This window comes from Miscanthus floridulus, unplaced genomic scaffold (genome assembly GCF_019320115.1).
Source record: "Miscanthus floridulus cultivar M001 unplaced genomic scaffold, ASM1932011v1 os_2581_1_2, whole genome shotgun sequence".
NCBI classification, from domain to species: Eukaryota; Viridiplantae; Streptophyta; class Magnoliopsida; order Poales; family Poaceae; genus Miscanthus; species Miscanthus floridulus.
In genome coordinates this window covers 15,944-32,428 of record NW_027098392.1, presented here as the reverse complement: position 1 = coordinate 32,428, position 16,485 = coordinate 15,944, and the positions used below count along the sequence as shown (strand labels likewise).

At 47.4% G+C, this 16,485-nt stretch overlaps 1 protein-coding gene across 1 annotated transcript; it reads left to right on the top strand.

Moving 5' to 3' along the window:
- The first annotated feature begins 742 nt into the window (after positions 1-742).
- On the top strand, positions 743-2,803 carry LOC136535165 (STOREKEEPER protein-like). Its single transcript, XM_066527473.1, has one exon. The coding sequence runs from the start codon at positions 878-880 to the stop codon at positions 2,294-2,296; it is 1,419 nt and encodes a 472-aa protein (XP_066383570.1). The 5' UTR covers positions 743-877; the 3' UTR covers positions 2,297-2,803.
- The last annotated feature ends 13,682 nt before the right edge of the window (positions 2,804-16,485 follow it).

Sequence of the window (16,485 nt, the reverse complement as noted above, 5' to 3'; positions counted from 1 at the left end):
CGTCCACGACAAACCCACGAGGGACGACGTCCGGTGCCGCCACCAACGAAAGTTGAGGACACAAAACCCTGTAGAATCTACGAACCCGCTCTCCTTATACCCTTCACCTTTGGTATATAAGGTTGGCCTAGGGCTTCTATAGAAGGGAATGGAAGGACCAATTGCGGTTAGTCGATGAAATCCTAGATCACTAGTTTAGTGCTCTTCTACCATCTCTCTCTTTTTTCTCGCATTATAAGAACTTGATCGATCATTCTAACATGAAGAAAATAGCTCTTAGACGTAGCTCTTAGATGTCCATACCAGGATAGATTCTTTGTGTCTTTAGTGCTAAACCACCGAAGTAACAAGCATCGATCTATAGATCGGATCACTAATTACTGCCACTAAATCGAATCTACAACAACAGCCTTCAACACAAGTTCAACCAACATTTGCTTATCACATCCCACAAAATACCATAGGACAACGTTAAAAAAAACTCTACCGCTTACCCTGAGCGGTTCGAGGATGTCTTTAACAATATAGATAGCATGCTATCTATAAGGGCTGCCATGCTATCTTTAAACTGTACTATAGATAATATCTGTAACAGGGCTATCTTTTACGTACACTGATAAAAGGATTAATTAATTTTAATCCTAATGCACCTTAACCCACTGAATTGAGTCGCTGACAGGCTTAACCCAAGGTTTGTGCCAATTCTTTGTTCTAGGGCACACTTCCGCAACCGAACACGCCGGCCGCCCAGCCCTCCCAGGTTCCCACCCCACAGCAACACAGCAAAAGGCCAACAGCGATATCGGCGAGGCGGAGCAATCCCGCAGAGGGATTCAAATCCAAAACCCTAAACCAACTCCTCCCCACACTCGCCGGCATGGCCCCGAAGCGCTCGGCCGCCGCCGCCAGCCCGGGGTTGGCGTCCGACGCCTCCGACGGCGAGGCGCGCGCGGCCCGCAACAGTCACCGCCGCCGAGCCTCCCCCTCCCCCTCCCGCTCCCGATCCCGATCCCGATCCCGCTCCAAGTCCCCTCGCTCCAACGTCCGCCCTAGCGCCGCCGCATCCGACTCCGACGCCGATGCCCGCGCCCCGTCCCCGAGGCGCACCAACCGCGAGCGTTCCCCCCGCGACCACCTCGACTCCGACGCGGACGCCGACGCCGGCACCGGCCGCCGCGCCGCTTCCCCGAGGCGTCGCGGCGAACGTTCCCCAAGCTTCCACTCCGACTCGGACGGTGACGCCGCCGGCCGCTCTCCGTCCCCGAGGCGCAGTCGCGAGCGCGCCCCTCGCCTCCACTCCGACTCCGACTCCGACAACTCCGCCGCGGCGGCGGCCTCCGATGACGACGGCGCCGGCGACGCCTCGCTTTTGCCTAGCGCGCGCCGCTCCTTCCGCATCGAGACCTCCAACGTCAAGCCCGTCAGCACGCGCCCGATGGATGTGCCCCTCCGCGCCGCCGCGGGGTCCTCCCAGCGTCGCCCGAAGCGCCGCCCCAGCCCCCATTCCCCGGAGCACCAGAAGCGGCCGCCCCGGGTTTGGAGTCCTGAAGACGAGGTCACCATACTGAGCTCCCTCATTGAGTTCCGTGCCAAGAAAGGCCGGCTCCCTGCGTCCATTCAGGACACGGGCAAGGTACACAGCCAGATTATTCATCAACTCACTGCTAATGCTTCTACGGCCCAGCTTAGTGATAAGGTCAGGCGCCTCAAGCATAAGTACAAGTTGCTGCTCACCCGTGCAAAGAATGGACGGGATCCCAACTTGCCAACGCAACATGATCGCGATGTCTATCAACTTAGCAAGAAAGTTTGGGGATTGAAGAGTCTAGTACTGGTACGAGGGTCTCGTGTGCCACACGAAGATACTGAGGATGCAGAAGAGAGCAATGAAGAACAGGAGATAGAGGAGAGTGATGAGGATATGGAAAACGGATGGGAACTCCGTGATCGCACGACCAAAAAGCCAAAGGCATTGACATATGAAAACGGCAATGGTAATGCAATTGTCACTGCGGGTAGGGCTAGCCATGGTGATGGCAGTGGGAGAGATGATGCCGAGAAGGGAAGACAAATGTATCCATACCTGTGGGAGGCTGTTGAGGAGCTGTCGAAGGAGCATCCGAGTGGGCCAATATTCAGGAAGGCGTTTGGTGTACTTGAAAAATCAAAGGCAAGAGCGGTGGAGGAGAAGCTCAGGAAGTTCAGAATGTCAGAGATCAGGCAGCAGCTGCAGCGGATGGACCTGATGAAGGAGACAGTGGGGATGGTGCTTGATGCTCTGGAGGGTGCATATTGATTAGGCTGGAATTGATGTGCTGCGGGGTTTTGGATTCTGAGGTGGTCTTTTGGTAAGATGTTGCTCAAAAAGGGTGACCTAAGTCTTCCAGTTGCTTGGAATAGTCTTGTTCTAGTGTTATGGACATATGGTTGGCTGTGTCTACTTTTGTGGTGAAGGATATTGTCTTTGATCCGAACTAGACCTAGATCAAGGAGTTATGACCGGTGCTTGTTATCGTTCCCGAAATATTATGCTTTATGTGCTTAGGTGCTAACTTATGCCTATTTGTCATGCCATTGCTATGTTCCTGCTTAATATTAGTTACTTCATTGGCTTAATTATCTGTTTCTATTTTTCCTTTTCAACTGCATCTGTAAATATGAACATCGTCATTTCATCAGGCTTGAATCCAGCTTGATATTTGCTAAACTCTCAACCAGATGAACTGGATGCGAGCTTGGTGCTTGTTAGGTTCCTCTAACAGGACTCATGACTGGAAAATGTAATCTGATGTGTTCATAGTTACTTGCCCTTGATGATCTTTGTACCACTCTGCTGTGCTTCTGGCTTGCTAGATTTGATTTGTCGGATTTGAGAATGCTTATTCAGGTTGTATTTGATGCATAATACTACATTATAGTTCACATCTCGAATTTGGTCAATTGCATGTTTGCAAGCAATGTGTCCATTAAGTTATCAGATCAGAGTTGGGGAATACTGCAATCTGGATACTTGGAGAGATTCTCTAGAGCTATCCAAGTGTTTGTGTTCTGTTTGACTTGTCCCAGGAAGTTGGTTTAGTGAAGTATATAACATAATGAGTTCACTAGGGAACTTCTTAGATCATACAGCTTTAGGGCTAATTATTAGTATTGTTCTGTGTGGATTATTATGTTCTGTTGCCATGTTCTTGGGATTGATTAACTTAAAAGGCAAATGAGTAAATGGGGTTCTTTAAAAAGGGCGTACCCAGCGTAGAGAGCTCCCGCTCTGTGCGGGGTCTGGGGAAGGGTGTCAGTGGCAAGCCTTACCCTCGCCTGTGCAATGCGAGGAGACCGCGACTCGAACCCGGGACCTTCCGGTCACAGGCGGTAAGACTCTACCGCTTGCACCAGGCCCGCCCTTCAGTAAATGGGGTTCTTTCTCGAATAAATTTTTTGTCCAACTTGTTGAGTTGGGGAAATTCGGTCCCAATCCCTAGGATCGAGTTCAATTCCTAGAGCAAGCCCCATCTTATCTGATTGTAGTATATATATGGTTAAGGGCGTCATATGGGTCTTGTACTCTTGTTTAGGATGATCAAACTTGCTCCTCTATTGGAACTGGGGCATCCTTCTATGAAGGACATCTAGTTTTTGCTTGAACATACTCGTGATGCATCATACACACTTGGACAGTTGGGCTCGCCCATCAGATGGGAAGGGTGTGTTCTTTCTTGTGATCTCAAAAGTGCTACAACTGTCGCCTGAAGTATTTTCTTTGGCATAAATGGTATTGCATCTCTCAAAGCTAGATGAGAAATTTCATGATGATAGCGTTATCTGGTGGTTCAGTGAAGCGCACATCTTAATGTCCCCTGGACGTTCAAAGCACAAAAACCTGTCTCCTTGCATCCTCATGTGCATGCTGCATGCATGATTGTGATTCTGTAGGAGCACTTTTACATGTCTTAACACAAGCACAGCAAGATCGTATGTTTTGTCTTGAAACGATGAGGTATTGCCTGACTTATCCTTTGTTTAACACTGCCGTCGTTTGTCATTTGGTGACACATGAATCTAGTGCACGCAGCAGTCCAGTTTCTTAAACCGGAGCATCCAGTTTAGGCAGATTATTCAGAACAGAGGTAAATGATGAAGCTTTCAATCCGTCTCCTCTTTCATCTTCTCCCCCCTTTGCCTATCAGGAAAAGGGGGTCTTATCCACCTGACACAACAGATCACTCACTGTCATCCCCATTTCTTCCTGTCTCGTCATGACTTCCGTTGGGGTCTTGCTCCTGTGGAAGATGGAAGTCCAGTAGCTGAAGCTGCTGAAGATGGAATAGCAGTAGCAGAGAAGAAATAATTTCGCCTCTTGACATTTGGAGCAAATTTTGGCATTCTGATGGTTGGTTGTGCTCTCAACCAGAGAGTTGAATCAGAAAATTATCACAAGGCTTGTTTCATTTATTATGGCTTAGCTTTGCCACAAGCGCATTCGAATGCATTCAGGACGAACTGCCGAGCTCTGATGATCTTCTGGAATCATCATGTTCCTATATACTAGTACATCTTGCTATAGAAAGTTTGGGTTTCTTGTGTCTGGCAGTCTGGAAAGGGATTCCGTCTGAAAATCAATAGGTTCTTGAGACGAGACTTCAACAATTTCTCTCCAGCCTTGCCCAGAATGACCTGGGCTTCAACTGAATTCCTCTCCAGCCTGGCCCAAAACAAGTTCGGCCTGGCCCATATGAAGGTCGCTGCTACTGCCTGGGCTTGTTTTTATGTGAAAAGTACAGGAGCTGTTTTGTTTCTGCAACGAAAATTGAGAAGAACGGCGAAACTAGCGTGATGATGCTTTGCTTTTTTTTTTTTTAAGATGATGGAACGGGTTCCAGCCTCTACATCGTTTGACGACATACACACACAGCCGTGATGATGCTTTGTTTAACGAAAGCATTCAGTGCGCTGTGGCTGCTGCAAAGTAGTAGGAACTTGGATACAGTACTAAGGGCATGATTGGTTTGCGACAAAAATTTACCATGCCAAAGATTTGACAAGTCAAAGCTAGGTAAAAAAGTTTGCCATGGATTTGGCAATCTAAACGTGAGAGGTTGACTAGTTTTGGTAGCCAACTAAATAAAAGCCAAAGTCATAGCTTACCAAATCTTTGGTTTAAAAAATTTTAGAAGCCAACGAATCCGGCTCTAGGTGCTCCATAATTGGAAACAGCTGCTGGCGACGGCCGAAACTTCATCTGGCACGGCGCCTGTCTGATTGGTTAGTGCCGCATAAGCAGTGGCGGATCTAGAAAATACATTTAGGGGGGCTGGAAACTCATCTTCAACTCGAAACTCATCTTCAACATCCGTCGGGAGCACTCCAGCACCTTCTTCCCTGTTGTTAATGGCTAAAAAATTCATGGGGGTTAAGGGGGGCTCCAATGGAGCTGCCAGGGTAGGGGGGCTTGAGCCCCGGCAGCCCCCCTGGCAGATCCGCCCCTGCGCATAAGTGAAGCATTTGGACAAGTTACCACGGACCATGGAGAAGCGGTTTCGGCACCTCTGCTACTCGTGAATTCATGATTCATGCATCTCTGATCTTGTCTTCTCGATGGGATTCCCAGCCATTTGGGCAAGTGAAAGGCAGGCTGCCGGTGCCGGGCTCTTGGTCTCTTGCTTGCTTGAGACGCAGCGAGGGATGCGGCTGCGCGCGGCTGGCCGCTCGGGAGGTTTGGCTGCCCTTTCAGGCCTGCTTTACGGTGAGATAAAAACAGCATCATAACCATGCAAGAGTGTTTACTTCTCTTGCTTTTGTGCTGTCGTATCTGAGAATCGTCACTTGCGTAATGGACCGTACATTGGAGATGGTCAATGCATGCATCAACAGCGTGAAGTTGGAAAATGGAATCGGGAATCTATCATGGATGTACGGCCATTGCATCAGCACGACGAATCTGCGACAAGGAGTACTGCACAATGCAAAATCTCTCCTGCAAAGCTAGCTGTTTTCTATGAAGTTTGTTTGCCTTAGACTCTGAATCGCCGAAGTCAGAGCATGCCGAGACTTAGCAGCCTGTAAGAACGGCCTGCACGTTCTCCTCCTGCCTGCTGCTGCTGCAGGAAGAGCTTTCGGATAAGGAAATCGGAATGGCAACTTGGGTTTGATCAGATCCAATGCAATGCAAGTGGCAACGGAGGATCTCTTGGCTTTGCGCATCCGAGGATGCGCGCGGCAGGTTGTGCAGAACAGCCCGGCGGCCTTTCAGGCTGAATGAACTGACAACTGACAAGGCAACTCTGAAGTCTGAATTGGCAAATCTAAGTCTGTTCGTTTGGCCGTGGCTTATCGTAAATGATCATAAATTTCCAGCCAGAACAGTATTTTTTTCTCACATAAACCAACTAGTAGTACTTCTTCACGAACCAACAACGATACGAACCAACCAACCGAACAGGCCGTCTCTTCCCAGCCGTTGATATCGACAGGCCAATCAAACCCAATCATGATTGATGACTGACAGCTACTACGTTACTGCATTCTAAAATGCTACGTACATATCTGACCAGCACCCCATTCGCTCAATCGTTTCTATGGCTTATAAGCCGACTGATGCTGTTTTATTGTGAGAGAAAAACACTGTATCATAACTGATAAGTATGGCTGATACGATCAAGCGAACGAGGTGGGGGAAGTTAGCGAGAGTCGTATGATGGATGTTTTATACTTCTATATACAGATACAGCTGGAGGTAGACACGAGTTCTTGCGTCAGGGATTTGTCACCTTTCACACATCACAGTAAATAAAAGAGGCACGATCTACCTAACCAAAGCGTCATCAGAAGTTATTTGGAAACGAGAAAACAATCGACTGCACGGATCGTACAAGAGGAGGAGTGGGTCAGATCTGCGAAGGTTTCAAATCAAGAATCAGCAATTAGGTAGATCGAATTTATTTATTTCGCATACTGTAATGTATTGTGCACAAACGGTCCATGCCAGACTGATAAACTGAACTTATAATAAGTAGGGAGTCAGACAGAGGTGCCTGGTCAGTACTACTCAGTACAGCTAACAATATTCTGACTCTCCAGCATATCATCATTACCGTATATGTTTATGGAAATATAAATGGATTGAAATGGTTGATTGTTCGAGCCTACTGGTAACGATTTTGTTGTTGACCAATTTGGTTGACTTCCGGTCCCTCCTAATGAAACACGTTCTCGAACAAAAAAAATAACCCAATTTGTTGACCGAATTTACGCTTGAAAGTAACACAGACTAATCACAGCAGCTGGCACGGCATATGGTAATTAAAGATATATGAAGTGTGCGCAGAATGTTCAGTTCAGACATCGACGTTAGCGCAGCTGCCGATTGGGCTGCAAACGTACGTACTGAAGAATGAAGATTCTTGTCAAAGACAAACTCATATATAACCACAGTTTGGATCGATAGCTTCTAAATTGCATCCTACAAGCAACCTAAATCACGTGGAACGTGTGGATTAGATTCCTATTCCTTGAAAGTTACTCTCTCCTTTCTAAATTGTAAGTAGCTTCTAAATTGACACCAACACTTAATTTGTTGACATCCGTATTTTTTTCTTGCGAGTGATACGCAACCTGACGGTACAACAAACGTGCCATTCGACTTTAGTTCATGAAGCTAAAATACAAAGCTGTAAGTTAAACATGAAACATGCCTGCTAAAATGAAAGAGATATATAGATAATCTATGAATCCACCCCATTTAGAACCTTTCATTCAGTTCCATGACAGTTAGCACACAAGAGAAAACGTGCAGACATTCAACATTTTGGTACGAAGCAGTGACAAACACTCCATTGTTACTATGAAGCCAACACCAAGTACATACGCAAATCTTACAACCATATGCCAGTGAGCGCATAAATGTGCCAATCTCCTTGCACTAGAATGATATCTCATATCTAGAAGACCTTACTTAAAAAAACTGCACAACAATGACTAGATATATTTTTACTGTCAGGTTGAGGCTTGAACCGAAAGTGAAAATCGGACTAGTTTTCACCGTCAGTTCAAGTCACAGTCGGATGGTGAAAACTAATCACAAGTATATAAGCAGTCACTAAACCCTAGCCCACCCGCTCCCTCACCTACATTCCCTCCTGGCCAGGGGTGGATCTAGCACCGGGGCAGGGTGGGCTTGAGCCCCCTAGCTACCACTATATGATGCACGGAGCCCCTCCTACAAATTAGTAGCCATAGAACCTTGAAATAAGAGACTAGAGATGAATGATAATGCAAGAAGCCCCTCCTAACTTATTTTTCTAGAAATGCCACTGATCCTAGCCACGACTCCCTCTCCCTCACCCACTCTCCCTCCTGATCCTCTCTCTTCCTCACCCACTCCCTCCCGACCCTCTATCCCCTCACCAACAGCATCACGCGGTATGGCAGCCGGCCTAACGGCATGCTCCCAGCAACGCAACAGCCTCCCCACAACACAACGGGGCAAGATTTGCGTTGCGCCGCGGGCGAGGACGAGGATGGCGCAAGCAAGGACGTCGACGGCGGCGCGAGCACGAACGTCCAATATTTCTAAATTTTTTTATTCGTTTTTCACCACCAGTGATTAAATCCATTCATTACCGATTTTCACCACCACCAGCAAAACCCACGGTGATGGGGTTTGAGACCTGACGATGATGAAATATCTGTAGTAGTGTCAAGAAGTGACTGCCAGAATTATCATCCAAGAAGTTTCATTTTTAGGGGCGTATTCATATAAAGTCCTACATCTGTGTTATTTTCAGACAACTAGCTAGTCTATCAACCTATGCTCTTGCACAAGCTAAAACTTTAGGAGATATAAGTATTAGTTAATGTTTAATACATATAGCTAATAAAGAGTTACTTGTATTAAATTGTATGTTTTTCTCTTTGTTTATTTTCTAACATAATACACATAATAGATACTCGTAGTCTATATCCAGTTATCATAAACTTATAATATCTTTTTGCAAGGGGCTGATGCTGATCTATACACTTTTTATTCATATTAACATTTTATTTTGCATGGCACCTTTGTATATTTTAAATATGCAGTTAGTTTGAAACCTTACCTTTAACTATGGTGGCTCTTATTGCATCATATATCTTGTGAAGTCACGAACCTAAATTTTGATTTTTGAAAATTTGTTTTTATTACCAGCTATAGACTCTTTTTATCCTCAGTTAAGTTAAAACTCTTATGCTTATTGTATCTTTCGTTATACTATGAATACAGTGGTATGAGGTATCAAACATTTTAGTTAATATATAAATATATCTAAAGTAATAATTTATATAAATTATATGTCATAGTTACTAATACGGTTTAAACAATTTGTTAGTATCAATAGTATATGGGTTGTTAAGGAAATATTTTTTACGTGATGAAACATAACATATATATTTATCGCTCATGCATGCTGGCACGATGTTGTATGCTTAATTTAATAAAATCTTAATATATTAATATTGATAAAAGTGGGTAACGTAGAATAATATATATGCTTTATGGTTATTTAAACATTTTTTAATAAAAGATGTTGACAATTTAGATATAGATTTGAGGAGATATTTTTTTTTAATAATGAGATGAAAACTGGATTATGTAAACTATCTATCGTAATAGAAGGACATGGATAATTAGATGCAGATTTAAGTGTACTTAAGATCATATTTCTTAATAGCATAAGTGTATAATTTAGACATAGTCATTGGCCACTTTATGCTATTTTACTCCATAGCAGAGGTGTGTAATTACTTAGAAAAAAGAATAGATCTAATAGCCATTATTATCAATGGTAATTAGGTTATATCAGATTGATGGTTAGAGTTTTTGATTTTTCTAAGATTTTGTAAGATCTATCTATTGTTTTTCTATGGAGTCTTGTGAATTTAACGTGGAGGCTCCATAGATCTCTAGTTAGAATTTATAGTATTTATCTTTTTATTGTGTGATATGTATTTAGTTGGAATTTAATCTTAACATATATAAACTGTTGTTGCGTCTTTTTTTTTACTTCATGAATTTATAGTTTGGCTTTTAACTTTTAATGGAGTTATTGCAAAGTTTTCCACCTATAGTATTTTCTATCTTTTATTCAAAATTTAGCTCCTAATAGTATTGTTTTTCACATGTTAGGTCCTAATAGTATTGTTTTTCACATGTTAAGTTGAAACTTAGCTTGCACCTTAACACTGAACATGTTGAATCTGTTATATTACATCCAAGCCTGGATAACATTGATTTGAAAGGAGGAGTCCGTTACAAAATATGTTTCAGGCATCAATGAAAAAACACGCGCCATTGGCACAGACTAGGGATCACGCAGGCCGAAGTGAACCTTCCCCTCCCATATGGTTAGGTCGTCACATATGCGAGAGACAACATTGCGGGCCGAGTGTATCTTGTCTCTAAAGATTGTGCCGTTTCTAGCATCCAGAGGCGCCATAGGATACTCAGAAGAACAGGAGGCCATGTTTCCTAGTCATTCGTAGGAGTAGATAACATATATTAGTATTTACGTACAGATTTGAGAGATTTTTTGTTTATTTTTTATAACGGCTGAGATAGATACAAATATAAAGGTAATACTTTATATTATCTTTCATAGTGATATATATGGGTAAGTTGAATGCAACCTTATTAGGAGATTACTTTGCATCATCTTTTATAATGACATAGGTGAGTAATTTATAAAATCATTAGAGAGTCTTTTAATTATCTTTATAATGGTACATGTGGGTAATTTAGATACAAAGCTAGAGGGTTATTTTCAATTATCTTTCATAATGGCAAATATGAGTAATTTAGATGCAATGTTATGAGGTCATTTTGAATTATGTTTCATAATGACTAAGGTGTGTAATTTAGATGCAAATTTAGGGGGTTGTTTTGAATTATCTTTTGTAACGACATATGTTGGCAATTTATATACAAATTTAGAGGGTTATTTTGAATTATCTTGCATAATGGCAGACGTGTGTAGGAGTTGCTTTGAATTATCTTTTATAATGATAGATGTTGTGGGTAATTTATATACAAATTTAGAGGTTATTTTGAATTATCTTGTGTAATGGCAAAGGCGGTAATTTAGATGTTGTTGGGTTCATAAACCCGGGGTCCCTCGCAGAACGGCTTCCCAACAAAGGCTCGGCCCAAGCAGATAACGCGCAACTCATGGGCTGGCCCAAGTATCGGAACAACAGGCCAGAAGGGCGATCCAACCACCGACCGGAAGGCCTGGCCGAGGAGGAACGACGCCCATTTTCCGACTCCGGCCCTCCTCTCCGACCGGAGCACTCACTTTGATCTTCAGCCCGCCTCTGGACGGCCTCTCCGACCGGAAGGCCTGGCCGAGACACTACTTTCGACTTCGACCCCGCATCTCCAACCGGGGTACGCATAAACCCTGCTCACCGCTCTTCTTCGACTGGGGCAACTAGAGCCGATTGGGACCGACCGACCGTTGACGCCCACTCGAAAAGAACCAGGGAACAAACGGAGAAAGCAAGGCAAGGCACCCAAGTCGAACCACGATACCAGAACCGTACCCTATACACCTGCAGAAATAGTACTCTACAACCGTCCTGACACAAACAGTGTTGTAGGCGCCGACATTTTCCCTACAGTATTATGGGCGCCATTCACTCCCATATGGTAAGGCTCCCCCACATGCCTCTAGGCATCGACAGTGTTGTGGGCGCTAGTATTTACCATACCGAGTGAACATGGTAAAACCCCTCACATGCCTCTGGGCATCAACAGTATAGCAGGTACCGACATCTGCCATACCCGAACAAAACGACGCAGCCTCCCTCGTGCATCCGACATCCAATAGTGTTGTGGGCGTCTACCCTCATCCTGTACCCACCGGCGTGGGCAGCAAGGTTTAGAAGCATACGTACTCTCTCTCTCTCACTTGTAAGGCCATCCCCTTCATCTATAAAAGGGGATGCGCTCTCCCAAGAGACTCAGTGAATCCAAGTTCAGCCAAGTCATTCTAGATTCATTAGATCAATCAAGCTCACTAGTTCACAACCACAGAACCATCAGGTTTGGACCCCAAGCACATGCTTAAACACTTAGCTCATAGCGGAGCTCCTATCACTCTTGGCCCTTCCGACTGACCTCTTGTACCCCAATCTTTCTCCTTCTCGTTTGTAACCCCACTACAAACTTCGAGCACCTAGGCTCAAGAATAAAGTCACCGACCGACTCAAACTGGACGTAGGGCACATTGCCTAAACTAGTATAAACCCTGTGTCATTGAGTGCTAGGCCACCTCCGATCACAACGTACGACAAAACTACAAATATTTACTTGTTGGTCACTTTCTGCACCGACAGTTGGCGCCGTCCATAGGGAAGACGTTGTACGTTCAACACTTTTTGGTCATCGGATGGCCCACTTTTTCGCCACCTTCACCATGGCGGGCTCAGACGATACGATTCGCTTCGGCTCACTCGAGTTTCCCGCTCTCCCACAGGTTGGGATGTGGTTTCCACACGTCTTCGAGCCATCTCAGGCCTTCCTCTTTGGAAGCCTAGACTTCGTTGCCGACCGGCTCGGCATACTACACCCCCGCGAGAAGGCTCTTGTTCCAGCGCCCATCGGAGGGGCACCTTCCATCGGCTCCGGGACGCACGACGACTTCAACAACGAGGCCTCTGCGCTTCATTCCGAGCAAACTCTCTGCTCAAACCCTGCTATTAGTAAAGTACATGCTGTTATTTACTTGCTATTTTCTATCTTCTGTCGATTATTTGGAGGGACCCCGCTGTCTCTGTCGCGACCACCATACGACCGGTTCCCCTATGGCCTCACGTCTCCCACGGACGCGTACGCCCGGGGGCTCCAAAGGATGCCGATGCTGCCCCCTCTCACGTCTAAATTTGTGGGGATGGCGAGCTATGCTCCCACTTGTTTCCTCGACCTTATGGATGATGATGTTGAGAGTGACAACTCTAGCATCGGCGATGTGGCACCTAGCCACCGTCTGTCCTGGGAGTGCGCTATGGTGGACACTCTAGGACAGCCACTAGTGGTAGCGGAGTCCCTACAGACTCACACCCCTCTGGACCCTCGTACGGAGACCACCGAGCTCACACGGGAGCACGACGAGGAACTACGACAACAGTGGCTGCACCAGCCACCGACTGCACCTACGTGCTTAGCCACCACACCGCGCCCCGCGCGCATAGACCAGCGAGCGGCGCTCGTTGGGTCCAACGCAACACCATGGACAGGGGGAACGATCTCCCATAGTTCGCTCAGGCCAATCAGAACATCGCCGCTACGACAATGCTTCTACGCGGCCTTCCCGAGCCAAATGACCCTCAGGAACAGGCGATCCACTAAAACCTCTGGGCACTAGTGGAGACCGCCGCCGTTCAACAAGCGGAGAGCTCCATATCGTGACACTAACTCGTGGCCTCGCTCCCCACCGGGGGAATGGAGACGTAGCAAACGAGTCGCTCCACCCACTCACCGCTACAACCGCCGAGCGTGGCACAAGAGGCTGCATCGGCACCTTGTCTTGACTTAACAACCTCTCTGCAGTGACCGCCTATATACGCATGGCTCGGGCTGAACCGAGACACATGCAGCAGCGACCAGAGTCCTAGCCCTGATGGCCCAGGACCACGGACCTTTGCCTAACACCTCCAGCGAGCGCCGCTCCCGCCATGCTCCAATGGAGGCCGAGGCAAAGGCAAGGCCAAGCGCTAGGATCAGGACAAGGGCCCCTCCATGTAGAAGGGGAAAAAGAACAGAAAAGATCGCTGCCGGTCGACCAACTCCGCGTTGGTCACCACGACTGATCACACAGGCAAGCAGCCCCAGCAAGACCCTCCTGGCCACTTCCATGAGCTCATGGAGAGCCCGTGCACCAACCACAACTACCCCATCAAACACCTCTACAAGGACTATGAGCTCCTCAAGCGCCTTCTGCGATAGGCCGGTGGGCCAAAGGAAGAAATAGGCGCAGAAGCAGCGGCTGAGAAAGGGGGCGTAGCGGACAAGGATCCGAACGACTGAAGGTTGAAGTGATCTGACCAGACATCTACCGACTGAAGGACGACAATGATGACATTCTCACCAAACGCTTGGAACAGCTATGTCGTGTTTTCTTCCCTTAAATTTCAGTCTTACCATTGTTTAATTAGTGTTTGCTCCTATAAGAGCACCCCGACCCGAACACTTTTTGGCCCGGTTCGCTCGGGGGCTCCACGAGGGTACACTACTACCTCTCTTTTTCATTTACTATCATATGGTGAAACTACTTCTTACCTAAACAAAAGGGTAGTTCGTTCCTTTAATTTGTCTTACGTAGCTTTGCTTTAAAACATTCCAACCGATCGCACCCCGCCTTTCCCTATGGTTACGAGCAGCTGAGCCTCACGGGCCATGCCCCGGGCTCCCAAGGTTGTAGCCTATAGGATGAATGGGCAAGTACGAGAAAGAAAGAATAAAAAACAAAATTATGCTAAGGGAAAAACTAAGGAACGAAAGGGACAAGTTTCCCCGAACGGAGTGACTCCATCACAAAAAACGAAACCGATCATAGTCATTAAAACACACAAGAACGTTTACACGGGGGCTCCCCCATGAACTTAATCTTTTTACATACACTAAACTACTTATACTTTACAAGCTATTGGGGTGGCTTGGCGGCATCTACTATCGGTACGACCAGCGAAGGCGCGGGCTGCTCACTCCCTGGTGGGACGACATTCGGCTCGGTCGATGTCGGGGCGATGTCCACCTCCGACTTAGACTCCGTGTCATCCATAGGCTAGGCAACTTCCCCTCGATGCATGCTTCTGGCCATGTCTTCATGGCGGACGTCCATCACCCACTACGCAGAGACTTGCTCTGCCACCAACCTTGCATGCGGTAGCAAGCTCTCCCTGAGCAATTGGATGTCCTCTGTGCTCAGGCCATTAGCGTACTCGCTGGAGATAGTGGCGAAGTCCAAGTTCGGGTGATACGTTGCCACCGAGGTTAACACCCCCAATGCTACGTAGAACAACCCACTTGTGATAAGGCCCCGAATCGCATCTGGGACCTTCGCCAGCTGGACAACAGGCGCGCTAGTACTTGGCGCCGACCCAAAGACCTTCGAGACGACAAGCAGGGCAACATTGCGGATCTGGTCAAGCTCCCCCTCGAGAGCACGTCGCTCTTCATGGGACTTGGCTAGCTCCTCTGCATTCTGGCCAAAAGTCGTCTTGACCGTCTCTAGGTCCTGCTCCAGCGACTTCACCTTTTCGCCTAGCTCTAAAAGAAGGGCAACAAGCTTAGAAACAGGCTAAAGGAAGAAACCAATGCGATGAACAACAGAAAAGGTACGTACCGAGGTGAAAGTTCTCAAGGGTGGAGAACTCCTCCGCCTACCGGGCCACCTGCTCGTGCAGCCGGGCGCTCGCCTCCTCTGTCCCCATCACCTGGCCCTGAAGCACAAGCACTTCTTAGTATGCCTCCGATTGGGCCTTTCGCTCCAACTCCAGGGCCTTTCGCGCTGACTCCAGGGCATTCCACTCCGACACCAAGGCGTCCCGCTCTGACTCGAGGGCCTCCAGGGATTTTTGGAGCTCTGCCTTGGTGTCCGCTAGGGATTTCCGCAACCTCGCCTCGGTCTCCGCCTGGCGGGCCTTCGCCACCTCAAGCCCTCGCTCAGCGGTGGTCGCTTACTTCGCTGCATGCTGCTCCTCCGCCCACACTACGGTCACTTCGGCCACCCAGTCTCGGGACTCGCGGCGGGTGGACTCTAGCTGACGCTCAAGTTTAGCCACCCGAGCATGCTCCATCTGGAGGAAGTGGGACTTACGGGATGACATCTCCTTTAGACCCTATGAAAAGCAAGCATGCTAAGGCAACCAACAAGATATTCAGAGGTCAAGGACAAAAATGGGAAACTCACCTCTATGGTGAGCTGTAGATTGACCTAGACTAACTGCTGGGTGGACTTAACCCACTCTTAGGCATCCTTGAGCTTCGTGGATAGGTTGGCGAGCTCGGACACCGTGGCAAGTCCTTTCCCCACAAGGATGTCCCAGAGTTGACACTCCTAGGAATCTTGAAGGATGAACCACACCTTTGCCAGGTCCTCGGGGCAGGGCCACTCTAGGTCACCCTCCGATAGCCCACCGGAGGGCCCAGCCTCTGATTGGACCACCGCCAGCTCCCACGATGACACCGGCAGCTCCACCATGTCATTCGCCTCGTCGTCACATGGGATCTCCGCCACCTCAATTGCGTGGGCCATCGCCAGCCGTTCCGAATCCATCCCGGTCGCATCTTCCCCCGGCGCCTTTAGCTCCAACCTCGAGGGTGAGCCATGCAGCCCTCCACCCAACAAGGCAGGGAGCTCAATCTCCCTCTCCTCTTTCACCTTAGCTGGTGGAGGAGGGGCCACAAGAGTTACCTCCGACACGACCTCCACCATTAGCACTAGGATCGCCACCAAT